Here is a 17,464-nt window from a genome sequence, read left to right as displayed (position 1 = left end):
ATTTTTCCTGGTGATCTTTCCTTTGGAGTTATCATTTGCTGGGGCCCCTGAAGAGCTATTCCTGTTTGAGAATAGCCACCTCACTGCTTGTGAGGAAAGGTGGGGCCTGGTGCCTCCTACTTCTCCATCTGGCCAGTGTCTCTCACTGTCAGCTTTGTCCTTTATAATATTTGCCCTCTTGTGGGTCTTTGGACTTGCTTTTTTCCCATCTGGAACTTGTGTGTCCTCAGTCACCTCCAGGTTAGCCCTGCCTTCCCTTCAGGAGAGTGGTGACTCTTTGTTCCCCCTGGGGTGGGACAGAGCCCTCCCTGGGATCCCATTCTCTTGCTTGCCCTGTCACCTTACATATTGGTCTGTACAGGTGACAAGGTGGAGCTACCTCTCCTTCACTGCTAGACCTGGTGGCCTGCTGAGTTTCTGGCCCTTGGCTGACATATAACTAACTGTTGAGTGGAAGAATGAATCTTTTTTTTTTTTTTGAGGCAGATATTGATTAGCATGTTTTTGAATCTATAGACATATTTAAGGAGAAATGACATAAAATCGATCACTTAATGTTTCTCAAAATTATTTTGTGTCTGGCTGATGAATTTCATGGAATGATTTTTAAACTTCATTTTAAAGTGATTATTGATTTATATATTTTTATTCATTCTTTTTAGTTATACATGACAGTAGAGTGTATTTTGACATATTACACATACATGGAGAATAACTGCCCATTCTTGTGGTTGTATATGATGTGGAATTTCACTGGTCATGTGTTCATATATGAACATAGGAAAGTGATGACTGTCTAATTCATTCTACTGCCTTTCCAGTCCTCTCTCCTCTCCCTCCCACCCACTAATCATGGCCCTCCTCCCACCCCTGCCTACTGTGAGTCAGCAGCTGCATATTGGAGAGAACACTAGGCCTTTGGTTTGGGGGTATTGGCTTCTTTCAATTAGCATGATAGCCTCCAGTTCCATCCATCAAATCAGATAGGATAAGAGAAGTATGAAATCCATTCTGTTTATTAATCTCAGGTTTGAATACTCTGTAACACCTAATTTTTCATATAATCTGTTATTCCTGGCAATTAATATTCTATAGTGACTTGGTTGTACATTGGCATGAGCAATTTGGTACGTGCATTTGTCAAGCTTCCTCTGGGCCACAGAGAGTCCCATCTGAACAGTCAGGTCAGGAGCTGCTTAGAAACGGGCCTGCCCATGGGGGACCAGCCAGACTGTACAGGACCTAAGAAGGAAGAAGTGGTGGTTCCAAAGGGAGTCTTTAAGTTGCCCATCTTGCCAGTAAGGGACATATTGGGACTGGCCAGTGGTTGCAAGGCCACTGAGGATTACGTTTATGAATGTCAACAGAGAGCCAGGCAGATGAATGGAAGAGCAGGGAATGGAAGAGCCAGGTGTGGGGGTGCACACCTATAACCCCAGAAGCTCAGGAGACTGGGGCAGGAGGATCTTGAGTTCAAAGCCAGCCTCAGCAAAAGCGAGGCACTAACCAAGTCAGTGAGACCACATCTCTAAATAAAATACAAACTAGGGCTGAACATGTGGCTCAGTGGTTACATGCCCCTGATTTCAAGCACCAGTACCCATAAAGAAGAAGAAGGAGGAGGAGGAGGAGGAGGAGGAGGAGGAGGAGGAGGAGGAGGAAGTCATCAATACAGAGATGTCCTCTGCTGAGACAGGGTCCTCCTCTTTCTCTTTTCAAATCTGCACCTGACCTGTCTTCACTGCTTTTGTGCTGAGTAAATCAGAGGCTTCGAGGAGATGTGAGAAGATGTCCCCTGGGTGCAGAGTGGGAGGCTGCATTTACTAGACAAATTATGACCCCAGATCTCTATTAATAAGAGGTTCTGGAAGCCTTTCTGAAGGACTTAGAGTGAGATCAAATGAGAGTGATTCCTGCCTAAAGCAAGTGGGTTGTATGTCTTCCTATAGCCAGCAGCAAAGGTGTAAGTGACCGTGTGTTATGTGGCCACATTTGGTCAAATGCTTAACTGCTGTTTTGAGAAAACATGAACTAGGTACTACGAAACAGAGATCATTATTGTGACGCTTCCGAAGAAGCTTCTGAGGATCTGTTTACCCTTGATGTCTGAAATACTCCAAATATGAGGCAGATGAATGGAAGAGCAGGGAAATTCCAGACATCTTCAACTGTTTATGTAGGAGAATCAGCATAAGGTGGAGACTGAGGTAAGGTCCAGCTTGGAAGACCCCAGGCTTCAGAATGGCTAAAGAGCCAGGACTTTAAAACACTAAGAAGTGCATCTGGAAACACTCTTGCTGTTTCTGGAGCTCCCTAAGACATGTTGTTTACATAGAATGCAAAAGGCATCCTCCTTCTTGGTCCTCAGAATGAAGCAAGCCCTTCTGGAAATACCATCCAGGGCTGGCTCTGCCCTGAGTTATTTTATTTGCTCCTGGTCACTTGACAGGTCTTCTCCTCTTTAATGCTTTGGTGATGAATTGAGTACCTCAAAGTTAGTTGAGGATGGAGAGTTTGTGACTAATTGTTGCCTGTTTTCTCAGCAGGAGAACCTCACCCAAAACTTTAAGGCATAAAGGGAAACTTTTTAATATTCTGTTCCATATAAATATATTCACAGGTTAAAACGTGTTTTTCAGTTTGTGTTATGATTTCTTACTCAGGTAATATGAGTTCCTCTCTGTGTCACACACACTAGAACACCCAGCTTTGGTCTCAGGTTCTCTGTTGTCAAATGGAGACCAAATCCTGGGATGGACTGTCTGTGGTTAAGAACAAGAGGAAATTTGTTAATATTGTTTTTTTTGTGCTTTTTCATATATAGAGGAAATAGAACAAGATAAAGGTAAGTGACATTTATTTTTGACCTATGCAGTAGTTTAACATATACACAATTGATATTTGTGATTGTTGCAACAAAACCAAACTCTCCCAAAGGGGGCTCTCCATGCTGCCAACACATAGAGATTTATGTGAAAGCAAAGAAACAAGAACAGCATGGTGGGACTGTTTCAAAGCATCCCACGCTGCTGCCTCCCCTTAGGCACCAGACAAAATGCCACCAGGTTTGCCAGGAGTTGTTCACAATGGTATTTGCAAAGTTTTCCCTGCTTCATCTGACTTTGGAGGGAACTCAGAGGCAGATTCTCTGCCTAGCAAAATCTTCTTCCATAAGGTAAGCTACTAAGTACAGCAGTGCTTCAAATGGGCCTGTGCAAAGAAACCCCTCATTGGATTTAGGATGACTTCATACAAATCTGTTCTTTAAGCCTTTATTTATTTGTTTGTTTATGTTTTTCAACAATTGTGACCAACTCATTCATACAGGGTAAATTAAACTTGGTTTTAATTTAAAATAAATTCAATTGCATTTTTTGGTTTGGGTACCAAGGACTGAACCCAGGGGTGCCTAACCACTGAGCCACATCCCCAGTCTTTTCTTTATGGTTTATTTTAAGACAGGCTCTCACCAAGTTTCTTGGGGCCTCCCTAAGTTGCTGAGCCTGGCTTTGAACTTGCTATACTCTTGCCTCTCCCTCCAAAACCACTGGGATAACAGGTGTGCACCACTGTGCCAGGCTCAAATGCATTTTTAAAAGAATGCAAACAAACTGCCCTTGTATAAGGAAAAGAAAAGCATCATGCATGGAAGAAGAAAAGCTCATAACTATAGTTTATGTTACTTAAATTGGTTATATTGTATTAATCTGTTTTATGCTCCTATAATAGAATTCCAGAGACTGGTATTTCATGTGTACCTTGATTTATTTAAAGCACAGATTTACTTCTTACAATGCCCCAAGGTCATGGCACCAGCATCCTGTGAGGACCAACTTGCTGCATCATTTCATGGTGGAAGGTGGAAAGGCAGAAGAGTTCATGTGCAGCATAGAGAGAGGAAGGTGCCTCGCCCATTCCTTTATCAGGAACACTCCCAAGAGAACCAGCCCACACCATGATCGTGGCACTAACTCCTTCATGAGGACTGTTCTCCCATTACAGAATTGCCCAGTAATAGTTCTGTCTTCCAACACAGCTGCATAGCAGATTATTTCTTCCACATGCACTTCCAGGGACATTCAGACCACAGCTTTCCATGGTGAAAATTTCTGGTCCCCCACATCTATGTCATTCTCCCATGCAAAATACATTTATTCCATCCCAATATCCTCAAAGTCCTAATTTTTTCTATCACCAAAGGAAAAGTCTAGGGACCAGAGTCTCATCTGAATCAGACACAGGGAAGTCTCCAGGTGTGAGTCACATGGGGACAATTCTTCTCCAGCCCAGAGCATGTAAAATCAGCAAGGTTCATGATTCCAAATATAAGGAAAGACATGGGACAGGTATACTTTTTCCAGTTATTATATAAGAGGGAAAAAGGAACAAAGGAGTAACAGATACCAAGCCTAAAACTTCACGGATAAAATAACATCTAGTTGGGCACAGTGGTGCACACCTGTAATCCTAGCAGCTCAGGAGGCTGAGAAAGGAGGGTTGTGAGTTCAAAGTCAGCCTCAGCAACTTAGCAAGGCATTACGCAACTCCGTGAGACTGTGACTAGAAATAAAATAGAAAATAGGGCTGGTGATGTGGCTCAGTGTTTGATTGCCCCTGACTTCAATTTCTGGTACCAAATAGTAATAAATAATAATAATAATAACAATAACAAAAACAACATTAAGATTTAAAGCTGGAAGATAACATAATTTCTATTGCAGATTGAAGGAGCACATTGATGGGCTTCCTCATGCCATTATCTTCATGTGTCTATTATTGTGCTTTGATTTTCTCTGTCCTACCTCTACCCTGGCTTCTCCTTCCTTCTATTCCCCCTCCAGACTACTTCCTCTTCTACTTTCAGTTCATCTTTTTACATACAAGGCATTAAGGTCTTTTTTTCTCCACATACTCACCACGATGCTTTGCTCTGTCTCGATCACAGCCATTCTAACTGGGTTGAAATGGTTTCTCATGGTGGTATTGACATGCAGTTACTGATGGCTAATGATATTGAATGTTTTTTTTATTTTGTTTTAAAAAACTTGAAAAGGAACTTTGATCATCTACTCTGGAAAGATGCGGGGACTCATGTTCTTAGTTCTGTGTTCAGGGCTGACAAGGACTTTGAGGGTTTACAGAAAGGGGACTGAGGTCCAGTGTGAGGAGCTTACACAACTGGAGGCTTTGAACAGCTGCCAATGCAGGAGGTCTTGGTCAGGTGTGCCCTGCCCATCCTTATCTCAGGCTGGTCCCACAGGGCCTTGTCTAATAAGGAAGTTGCTGTTGCCTGAGCTGGGGAAGGTGGGGTGGACTCCACTCTTCACATGAGATCCATATATCATCCCTTTGTCCTGGAATTCAGGATGACTTTGGAGCAAAGAAGGTTGGTGTAAAATGCAAGCAGAGAAGCTGAATCTTTAGTCCCCCTTTTAGCCCCCCACAGACATTTACAGGACAAAGTAAAGAATTTAAGTCCTTGTCACCATCTTTCCTGTCCTCTGCCCATTCCTCAGTCCTGAGGGACCTCAAGTGTTGGCCAGTCTGGTCAGCAGGTTCCTTGTCGCAGTGCTAAACTGGTCTTTAAAAAATAGCTGGAACATAAGAGCAAAAATGATCAGAAGTTAAGCCTGAAAGTAGAAGCACCATGATAAATTATAAAGCAGAATACAAGTGAGCCAAAGTCTGAAGTTACCAATTAAATAAGTCATGCAGGGCTTCTCTCTCCTTTTAGATGGTTCCACAAATATGGGCTACTAAAAATATATAGTTGGGATCATATTTTCTTGTTTTTGTCTAAATATAGGGCCCCTGTCCAAGCTATTTGCTCCACCTTCTCTGTGCAGGAGTCTGGTGGAAGGGCTCTGGTGCCAGGCAACCATCTGTGAGAACCCCTTCTTGGTGAATTGGGGGCTTTACTTAACTTCTGCTAGAGCTTCCACAACTGCACATAGCATCACATTAAAAGGGCTTCTGTCTTCCTCTCAAGTCTCCCTGCATCCCTGTTGTCCGACTTTTCATTCCTCCTCCTGTTATTACATTGTTGAACTTCCCTGCTGAGTGTTCAAGACCAAGTAGGTGACGCCTGTGCTGACCCCTCTCCTTCTACTGCTGAGACTTTTCAGGCCCACCCTTAGAAACTTTTGAGAAGCCTCTTGGCCCCTTCAGTCTCTTCCTCTACTAGTTGTGTCATCTGCCAGAATGGGTCAAAGTCTTACTGACCACATGGGGCTTGCCTTGAACTGTTAGGGACATTTTCCTCCCCAAAGACACTCCTCTGCAAAATGTTTGCAGATAGCTTCCTGGCCTCCAGGGTCCTCTTGGTCCCCCTGACTGGTAGGGTAGGTGACTCACTCAAGTGCGAGGCCCTTAGAGAGGGTCCTGGCTGACCTTGTAAAGCAAGACCAAAAATATTTGTTATTTTTCTTAGCCTTTATAATCTCACAGATGAGAAATATAAATAATCTTTACTTGTGTGTCTGCTTTGATCCAAAATAAGAAAAAAATTAAATCCATAACAGAAAAGAAAGACTAGGCCACTAGTCATCATTTACAAAAATAAATAATATTCAGGCATTAAACTATGCTTGTTACTTTCATGGAAAATATGAAATAAAGTTTAAAATGAATAGAAAAAAATGATGAAGTGGCATTATTGGATGGTCTTTTTTGCTGTTATGAATTAAAATATAAGTAAAAAGATATTTTAACATTTTGTATCTAACTATTGAAAATGTAATAGGATTGATTCTCTCTCTCTCTCTCTCTCTCTCTCTCTCTCTCTCTCTCTTTCTCTCTCCTCCCTCTCCCTCTCCCACTCTCCCTTTTTCTCTCTAATAATATGAATACATACTAAACAAAAATAATTGCCATGAAGAGCAATGAACCAGTGCATGGCAGTTTCTGACACTAGATCTAAGGAGCAGATTAAGTGACCTCCAGGGCAGACGAGCTCGGCTCTCTGTGTGCCCTGCATGTGTTCTGGGCAGCCAACCCATGCAGTCCTGAGCCCAGAGATGCCCTGTGTGGTCTGAGGCAGCTAGTTTCTTCAATCTCTGAGCCCAGAGATATGTTACACATATCCAGTAATGCCACACAAGTCATAAAATTAAAGCTAAGGATCAAATGTCTCAGAATTTTGTAAATTAATATCTTTCTACCTGTTTTATTTGTTTTAGATAAAATTAACAAAGAGCTTGGTAAGTCCCATGTCTCTATCATAAGGTAAATTATAAATGTGTCCTGTGATCACTTAGAACACTTACCTCTTCCTATTTACTGTTGCAGAAGAAAGAAAATTCCTTGGAGAACAGGGTAAGTGAAGCCAGGATTCCCAATTGATGTACCATGTGCCATTACCTACAACAGCCCTGTCCTTCCCTGTCACCCAGTTAACCTTGAACGTCTTCATCAATTGCAGGTCTGAATAAAATCCGAAAATTTGCAGGTAAGTGCAAAGTGATTACTCTGTGGGGAATTCTGACTTTGTGCTTGCAATGCCATTTGCAGTTCCATCAGTCCCTCTGTGAAAAAAGAGAAGTGTTTTCCCTCCCCATCTCTAGCACACATTTGAACTGTCAACATAATCTGATTCGGGGCTTACGTTCTGTCCAATGAGCACCAATTTGTTGACTGGGAAAGATTTCGTTTTAGAAAAGACCACAGTGCATTAGCTGTGCAAACAGAGGTAGCATGGTGTCACCTGATCTGAAATAACTTTCTAGGTAAGTGAGAAATCAGTCCTCTCTCTGTCCTGACCTCAGCAATTCCACAGCCACGAGACTGTCTAGATCAAGCGGACTGGTGAGACGGGCTGGTTTCCTTTTCTCTCCTCTCCTGAAGTCTCAGAGCTCTCACGCCTCTCAGGTTCCCCTGATCAACCTGCACAAACACCACCATTTCTCCTTTTAGAAAAGAGAAGGTGGAGAGGGCTGCCTCTGTGGATCCAGTCCCTGCCACTCCCACCGTGGGTACCCTCTCATCTGTCCGACTGTCAACCCTCCACAAGGAGCTGCCTCTGAACATGCCCTCTCAACTCTCTCCCTTGCCCTCCATTTTTTCCAGAGGCCCCATTCCTGAAGACAGGCTCTGGTGGGGCCTCCCTCCCTCTGAGTGCTGCCTTTCTGGCTGGGTCCTCTGCCTGCTCACATGCTGCTGCCAACCTCCCACTGCTTGGGCCCTCAGGTACGCTCTGTCTCTCTGCTCTGGATGTAAGGGCCTCCACAGCCACCTCTATCCCTTTGCATCCACCCAGGTGGGCGGGGTAGACCTTGCTTAAATATTGAAGAAATATCCTGACATCTGTTCTGTTGTTACCTATGTCAAGGCCCTAACCATGGTCGTCCCAACCTATCACCAGTTCCTTTGGAACCTGTGATGAAACAGGTTCATCTCTACACATCTGTTGTAGAGATGAAATAGTTCAGGGATAGTTCACATTGAGTCAGAACCGTTTTGTGTTTGGATGTGGAATGGCCTCATGGGAAATAGCATACGGATCCTGTGGTTACTTATGGAAAGAACCTCAAGTGTGACCTGTTTTGCCTTGTCTTACAATCTGGGTGGTTCTAGTGGAAGTCCTACCATTAATTCTCCTTCCTTCTGCAGAAGACATAATACTGGATAAAGACAAGGCTCACCCTTACCTTGCCGTGTCACCTGATGGAAAGTGTGTGAAATCTGTGACCAAAAAGCATGATGTGCCAGACAAACCTGAGCGATTTGATACAATGCCAGCCGTGCTGGGTCAGAACCGTTTCTCCAGTGGCAGCCACTATTGGGAGGTGGAAGTAGCAGGGAACAGCAAGTGGACCATTGGGATCTGTGTGGAGTCAGTGAACCGCAAAGGACAGTACATCTCTGCTAAGACCCAGAGTGGGTTCTGGACCCTGTGCCTGAAAGATGGCACGTACAAGGCCCTCTCCGTCTCCCACCACGTTCTCCAGGCCACAGGGCCCCTCCTGAGGGTGGGCATTTTTCTGCAGTATAAAGAAGGGTTGATCTCGTTCTACAATGTGACTGAATGTACCATTCTCCACACTTTCAAAAGTGAGTTCACTGAGCCCCTGAGGCCATACTTCTACCCCGAGCCTGCTGGTGAGAAAAGTACAAATGGCCTTACCATTGTCAAAGTGCCGGCCGCAGACCCCGCTGTCCCTCTCTAGACCATAGTGGTTACGTCCTTATGGGTCGTAATGACAGTCTGGGTCACCATTCCCAGAGCAGAGAGCTGCAAGCCACAAGAAGCCAGGCTCCTTGCAGACATTTGGGAAGACTCAGGATGCCTTCAGGTGCTCCAGCTGCTGTCCCTCTCCCCTCAATGAATGTGCTTCATTCCGTCCCCTTCCCTGCAGAAAGACAAAGCTCTGCCATCCTTCTTAGACTCTGAAAGTGCTTCAGGACTGTCCTTGGTAGGTCACTGTCACATTGCCTAATGTGCTTTACCAGCTGACAGACTGTTTCTGTATGAGCAGGAAGTGGTGAGGTTTCCCAGGCGAGAGACCAACTGTCTTCACTGTAACAATCGTCACTTTTCTTGAGCAAATACAGCACTGAACGCCACAGAACAGAGTAGAATTGAATCGCCCAGAAGGACACATGCTCTCCAGGCACTTCTGTTCAGCTCTATGTGTAATTCCAGGGCCTTTAGGTCACATGATCATGCACTCAGATGTAGGCCATGATGTCTGCCTCCAGCCGAAACCCTTGAGCATCTGCTGTGTTTGTTGCCTGTCAGAAAAGACACAAAGCCTTGCTCACAGAAGAGCTAGAAATAACAGAAAATGAGTTTAGAGCAACTCGAATTTGCATACTTTGCTGACTGAAGAATCCATTTGAAGAAAGATTTGGTTCTCATAATGTTAAATGTGTTAAATTATTACTACTATAATCAGTAATTTCACTGCTGGGTGTTATTCTATAACATATATACATATATATGTCTATAACATATAGACACTATGAACCAAAGATCTTCAAGAATGTTCTTAGCAGCTATATTACAAACAACTGAAAACTAGAAATTAATGTCCTACATGAGAATCTGTAAGTAAACTTAAATCCATTCATAGCCTAAAATAGTGTTTGGTACTGAAAAAAAAAATGAGACACTGAAATATGCGATATGTAGATGATTCCCAGATATATTTTACTAATCAAAAAAAGGCATATAGAAAAATAGTACACATCTCCATCTGTATAAAGTTCTTCAGCAGGTAAAATAAATATCTTGTAAAAAATATAAGTAGATGGTTTTGGAAGTGACTGAGTGGGAAGGGGCAGAACTTGGGTTTCTTCGTTTCACTGTGTTTTCACTGTTTCCAGTGTGGTCAGAAGTGATCCTTGCTCCTGTTATTGGTACCCTTGCATAGATCTTCCTCAGTGAGTAACAGCCATGCTCCCAGAATCCAGTGCAGTCAATGTTAAGTAGCATCCCAAGTCACATCCTGCAGTGGACAGCAGGTGTCCCCTTGGCCTTCTGGATAACTCACTGTGAAACACCATAGAGCCATGCCGTGAGGGCACTCAAGCAGTCCCATGGAGAGGCCCCATGGAGGGAATTTTGGGCCTCCTGCTCATATCCATGTGGATGAACCAATTTGAAGTGGACAGTCTGGCCCCTGTAAAACCAGCAGCATCCAGAACTTCACAAGAGACTAAGAGCCACAGCTACTCAACCATCCTCAAATTCCTGAAATACAGAAATGACAAAAATCTTGTATGAGAAACTATCTCTGTTAATGGACTAAACTTTAGGATGATTTATAATTCTGCAATCTATACAACTATTAATTGAAGAAAAATGAATTTTAAATTATAATAAAAAATACTTTTAGCAGGTTTGCTTTGCAGTGTCACGGCTTAGCCCATTTACACACACACACACACACACACACACACATATACACATATATACATGTATATTTAAGGCTTACTTTAAATAAAAATGAATAAATAAGAATGAAGCAAAATGGCAACTGAAACTCCAAGTTGAACAGATATCCATTATTTTGGTCAGTTTTCATCACTGTAAGCAAAAGACCTGAGAACAATGTAAAGGAGGAAAAGTTTATGTGGCTCTCATGGGTTTCAGAGGTTGGGTCCATGTTCAGAGGACTCCGTAGGTCTGGGCCTGTGGAGAGGTAAGTGTCATGGCAGACAGGCACAGCAGAGGAAATCAGCTCAGGACATGAGATCCTGGAAGCAGGCGCATGTGCACGCGTGCACACTAACACACACACACACACACACACACACACACACACACACACAGCGCTTCCCACCAGGGCTGAAGTATAGATCCACTGCTTAGGTGAGGCTCTCTAACCTAATCATTCCAACTCTGAACGTTCTTGCATTGTATCCCACATGAGTTTTGGGAGAACACCACATATTCAACCCATAACATTCATGCACAAAACTATCTTCAAAAGAGCTAAAAAGAAAACAAGTGAGAGAAGGTGGTGCTCGTTTTTAGTATAACAGAAATACTTCTTGAAGTGGGCAGGAAGGAACGAGTTGCCCAAGTCACGCGCCCCAACTCCTAAAGCCCAGCATGGAGAGAGATGCCTCCCCTTTCAGGGAGGAAGAGAGAATAAAGTTTGGGGCTTAGACATGAAACCCAGGCCCAGGCCCACTACAGTAACCCCCTGTGTAGGCAAGGCTCCACCCCCTCTGACAGGCCATTCCCATGGACTTAGCCTGGAACTTCACGAGGCCAGGCAGCTGAAGGCCTGTACCCCTCCACCAACCTCAGAGGCTGACCTGGGAGCAAGACTCCACTCAGTGATCAGCTAGGCATGAAAGACAGCAAAAGCTTTGTCTAAGATTCTAGTGCCAGCCTTGTCTTGGTAAGACAAAGCACAGAAGGCCCTGTAAACAGGCCAGAGTGCAGATGGAGCCTCTAGAACCGTTTAAGACCGAAATCTGCTGTTATCAGTTAGCTATGAGCTGTCTCCGGAATGGTCATGTGTCAGAAGATGCAAGAAAGTTTGGAGGAGAGATGATAGGGTTATGAGGGTCTTAACCTTATCAGTGTATTAATCCTCTTGAATGGATTAAGTGGGTGGTGACTATAGGCAAGAACGTGTGGCTACAGGAGGAAGGTCACTGCCTTTGGGGTTTATATTTTGTCCCTCCTGAGCCAAGCTTAGTCTCTCTGCTTCCTGAAACCCATGTTCTGGCTTGCTTTCCTGTGACACTCTTCTGCCCTGATGTTCTGCTCATCTTGCATACAGAGCAATGGAGCTGGCTGTCTATGGATTGAGACCTCTGAAACTGTAAAGGTCAAACTTTCCTCCTCTAAAAAGTTCTTGTCAGGTCTTTTGGTCACAGCAGCCAAAGAGCAGATGCCACTTAGCACTACTGGCACAGACTCACAGTTCAGTGTGCATTGCTCCCAGCCTCAGAGGGGACCCAGGTCATAACACCTCCTCCTAAGTCTGTGCAGGCCTCTGTGGCTGGGAGACTTGGCATATACCAGTTAAGCACCAGTGTTGGCAGCCAAGGCCAACCTTGGGCAACGCAGATCTCAACAGACAACTGTTCAGACATAGGACTCTAGAGTCACTCTGGCACAAGGTGGGAACTGTGGGATGGACTCATGTGTGAGCCTGCACCACATCAGCTTCAGTGTGGGCTCACCACACTCCTGAGACTTCACAGGTCATTGCCAATCTGAGAGGCTGGTGTGACCTAGCTCAGCATCTGCCTGGGTAGCCAAGTGACTGCCTTCACCAACATTACCCTGACCTCAGGCAGCAGGGTGGGAGAAGACCCATCTTCTGGATAACAGGAAAGTGTGATAAGTGTAAGACTTTGCCCTAGAACTCAGTGTTGCCCAGGTGAAAACTAATACTGGGAAGGTCCTAAGTGCCTCCACACCCAGGCTTGCCTATCAATGGAGACTATGGAACAGCCCCAGTTTCAGGAAAGACAAGCAACTCCAGTCTATAAACATGGTTTCAGCCAACAGCACCTGTGTTTTTTTGCTATGGTCTTGGGTCACAAGTCTGCCTCAGCAAGAGGTAGCCAATAGCAGTGTGAGTTTTTATTTTTTCCTACCCTAGTGTTGTGCTGTTTTTGGTGGACTATGTGCAAAGAATGTAACATAGATTGACAGACTGACAGAATTTTTGGCCATAGGCTGGTATCTGTGGATGAAGCATCCAAGTCTCTCCTGGCCCCAGGGAAAGACTTGTAGATACAGACTACTCTTTCTAGGCACTTTCCTGTTTCTTTTGAACAACCCACCAACAGTGTGAATTTGGGAAAACCCAGGGCTTGGATTTATCTCTACTATTGAAACAGTGGCAACAGACCAACAACAGACCACCATAAAATCTGGACCTGAGTGCCAAACAGGGCTGAAACAATGGAAGTGACTACAGTCTCAGAGAAAACAGATAGCCTGGTCAGAATTTTTATAAACAAGGCAAAATCAAAGCCAAATTAGGAGACTGAAATAAATGCCAAAATTCTTTAACACACAAATAATAAGCAAGGAATAAACATACTACTGGAGACAATCACCAAACCACAAAGGTCAGGCCGTAAGAGAGACAGAGTGAGTCACCTTTGTATTGCTGTGATCAAAACAGCTAATAAAAAGAAGACAGAGGAGGAAAAGCTTGTTTTAGCTCACAGTTCCAGAGGTTTAGTCCACAGTCAGCCATATCCATTCCTCTGGGTCCAAAGTAAGTCAGCCCAAGTGACCCTTTAGGTTACAGCTCTCATAATCAAATCATATCCCCCCTGAATATTCCTCATTAGCACAAATTTTGGGGGACACCTCACATCCATACTATAGCAGGGAGGAAGACCAAAAGGAACTATAGTAAAATAAAGCCCAGGTTGCACAATGGTTGTAACAAGACCTTACCTGCCAACAATCACCTCAAAGGTAGATGAATTAAATTCTCCAATTAAAATGCACTCACTAGATTTGCATGAGCTATTTGCACATTGCTTCACGTCCATGGCTTCATTCTGGGAGACCATCATCCCTTCCAGGACCAGTGCCTAAGTGACCCAATTGCCTTTCATCAGGCTCCATCTCACAAAGGTTCCACCACCTCTAACATCAACACCTTAGGACCTCAGTCCAAACAGGTGGGCTGCTGGATGCATGATCAAAGCATATTCAAACCATAGCACTCAACCCTGGCCTGCAGGGCCTATCCTGCCTCACAATGAAAACTGCATTTATGTGAAGCCCAGTCTCAAAGTCTTGATTTTGTGGTGGGGAGTGGGCCCACAGGGCCTTGGGCAGCACCACACCCACAGCTTTGCTGTCTGAAATCCCAAGAAGATGCTCCCTGAGACTTCGCACTGACACTTGGGACTTCCCAGGTCTGCGAGTGCATGCTGCTGGTGGCCTTACTTGAGCTCAGTCCTGGTGATGGCCCCATCCCCATTGATATACCAGGCATCACCGCACTGGGTGATCTCAAGGACACTTCATCCTGCAGCCAACGTTAGCCTGGCATCCCAGGCTGACCTTCAGAATCTTACATGAAGCTGCCATGACTCTATCGTTGGTGCCTACACAACCAGCATCATGTAGATGCCACTGAGTTCTACTGTCAGTATGACCAGGACCTGGGTGTATTTGTGCCCTGGAAGTAGCCATGGAGTGCTTTACCAGAAAGTAGGAAGCACAATTCTGAAAAGGGCCTGGGCAGCCAGCCCGTGGAGAGCACCAGGTCCCTTCTCTGAGACACACACACTCCCTTTCAGGCCTCTGCTCCTATGGAGAGGGGCAGCCCTACCAACCTCTACGCTGCCTTCTGTGATGTTTCCTTATTGTCTTCTTGTTAGCACAGGGTTCCCTTTCATCTGCACAAATTGCTTCAGCAAGTGATTGCTCACTGACCTTTCTTTCATTTTATTCTCCTGGAAAGTTCTTTATTTTTTCTCTAGCCAGGCTATAAATGTTTTTTTTTTTTTTTTCAGGGGAAGTGTACCAGGGGTTGAACTCAGGGGCACTCGACCACTGAGCCGCAAGGTGCAGGTGGCCTAAGCCAGAAATACCTGTAACCACGGGAGATCAGACTCACCCATGCTCCTCAAGGTTAGAGGCAAGGTGGAGGTTCATCTCCTGGAGCAGTGCCAGGGAAGACCCCTGACAGGGATGCTGAGGTGAGGACTGGACATCTGTGCTGTCCTTGCCCTTCTGCACACAGCTCCTGACCACATTGACATTGGAGGTGATGGCCTCGCACTGCACAAATAAAAATGTGATGGCCATTTTTTATTATTATTTTATTATTTATTATTATTAAAGTATATTGAAAAAGCAAATACATGGAGCTCTAAAACCAAAATTAAAACAAAAATAAAACTAAATGGCCAAGCATAAAAAAATGTTCAACCTCTTCAGGAATCATAAAAATGCAAATTAAAACTGCACTGAGAGTCCATCCTACTCCAGTTTAAAGGGCAAGCATCATGAACACACATAATCATAAATGCTGGCAAGGATGTGGGGGTAAATAAACTCATACACTGTTGGTGATATTGTACTTTAGTACAGTCACTCTGGAAATCCATGTGGAAGTTCTTCTAATCACTAGGCATGGAAGCATCATCTAACCCAGCTATACTACTAGTCAGTATTTATCCCAAAAAATTAAATTCAACATGCTATAGCAATACATGCATATCCATGTTTACAGCTGTGGAATTCACAGTAGCCGAACTATGGCACTAGCCTAAGTGTCCGTCAACAGATGAATATGTGGCGCATATATACAAAGAGTCTTATTCAACTATAAAGAAAAATTAAGTAATGTCAATTTCAAGAAAATAGATAGGTGTTGCGTCTCACAACTAAACCAATCTGGGTCACTCCAAGTGAATTTGGGGAATAAATAAAGACACAGACTCAGAAAGTACCTTTTCTTTGGGTTCACTGACCCCTCCTCAGCTGCAGCTCCCACAGGGGAGTAAGGCAGGCAAGAAAGAGAGTGAAGAGCATGTGCTGAACCTTTTCATTTTGGAGAAGCCATTCAAACGAGGAAAGGAGTAGGGTTACAAATAGGTAAGTGTAACTCAACCCCAGCAAGGTGTCACCTACACCTGGAGCCATGCCTTGTTTTCTTAGCAGGGGCAATGCCCAAGTTACTGTGACCTGGCACTGCCGTGCAGGACTGAAGAAAGTAATTGGTCAGAACCCGGTGCATCAGGACTTAAAGGCATCTGCATCCAGGGCAGCGCAAAACTTATTCTCCCTTTCTTAATATATATTTTTTTAAAAAGGCAACTAGAGAATTGTATATTTTAGTCATTGGATTCTTGGTCCCAGGTTGTCATGATCTACTATTGAAACACAAAAAGAATTAGTTGAAAACATATCATTTCAATAACATAACTTTGGAAGATCTAGGTTATTATTATTATTCTGTCAAATACTCATCAGAAGATTCTTAATCATTTCCCAATTTTATTGGGAAGCATTGTGTTTGACCATAGTAACATAGACATTTTTATTTGGCATGACATTCAAGCCTTTCCACAAACCATAGAGCAGAGGGCTCACTCACATTATTCATTACAATGGTTTGTAGAGGATTTTAACTTAGTTTCAATTCTTCCATCAGCACTTATCTGACTATGAGGGATCTTTGAGGAAATTTAAGTAAAATTATTTTTTAAAAATCACATATTGTTTTAAAACATAGCCACAAATGCTGTATTGTAGGAACAATGAATAATGTTTTAAGTATTCACTTCAAGGATCATGAAATCAAGAGCTTTCCTAGGTCTGGTTAATTGCCTAGAGCTTGCCTAGGTCTGGCATGCATCTGTTTCAAAGCCAGAATGTTAACTTCTGCATGCCATCTGGCAATAGGATGAAGGAAAGTTGATGAAGGATCAATGTCCTTTTCCACTACTGTAACTAGGGATGGAATGAGGCAAGTTGTACCTTTTATAGGCTACAGGATTTTTTAATCATCCTTTCTCTCAATTATCATATTAAGGAGTCTTTTAGGTCAGTAATACAAAAATTCTGGAGGCAGAAGCACCAGACATTCTGTTGGATGCCAACTCACTGAGGGTTAAGTCTTCTGTGATTTTCCTTGTCAATTCTAGGAGACCAGTCTGTAAATGCCTGGCCTATATAGGAAGGTTCTATTTCAATAGTCATTCTATTTTGGCAATTGTCCAGATATATAGTCTTAATTTCTAAGGACCAGCATGATTGGCTGGTTTAGTTTTCTCATATGCTGTCTTTTTCTCAAAAGATACTCCCAGACACCTGTTTACACAGGATCAACATATAGGTGTAACTGACCATTACAGTCAGGACAATTAATCTGATTATAAAGGTGGACTTTCCAGTCCACAGCACAAAGCACATTAAAGGTGGACCTGAGAAATGGGCCTATAGAAGTTTGATTCTAATTTTTACTTACCTGACAAGCTCATGAAGCTGCATGGATGTAAGCTCCGCAGTTGGGAGATT

At 43.7% G+C, this 17,464-nt stretch overlaps 1 protein-coding gene across 1 annotated transcript in view; it reads left to right on the top strand.

Moving 5' to 3' along the window:
• Positions 1 to 9,164, top strand: part of LOC144256713 (butyrophilin subfamily 1 member A1-like) — a 30,591-nt gene extending 21,427 nt beyond the window's left edge. Inside the window, exons 6-8 of the mRNA XM_077802149.1 lie at positions 7,421 to 7,447; positions 8,065 to 8,184; positions 8,608 to 9,164. Of these exons, the coding sequence (XP_077658275.1) occupies positions 7,421 to 7,447; positions 8,065 to 8,184; positions 8,608 to 9,164 (704 nt within the window). The remainder of the gene's footprint in view (positions 1 to 7,420; positions 7,448 to 8,064; positions 8,185 to 8,607) is intronic.
• The last annotated feature ends 8,300 nt before the right edge of the window (positions 9,165 to 17,464 follow it).

The sequence above is a fragment of the Urocitellus parryii genome, chromosome 1 (assembly GCF_045843805.1).
Source record: "Urocitellus parryii isolate mUroPar1 chromosome 1, mUroPar1.hap1, whole genome shotgun sequence".
Lineage (NCBI taxonomy): Eukaryota > Metazoa > Chordata > Mammalia > Rodentia > Sciuridae > Urocitellus > Urocitellus parryii.
Note: the sequence above shows the minus strand (reverse complement) of the source record. Positions and strands in the feature narration are given on the sequence as shown.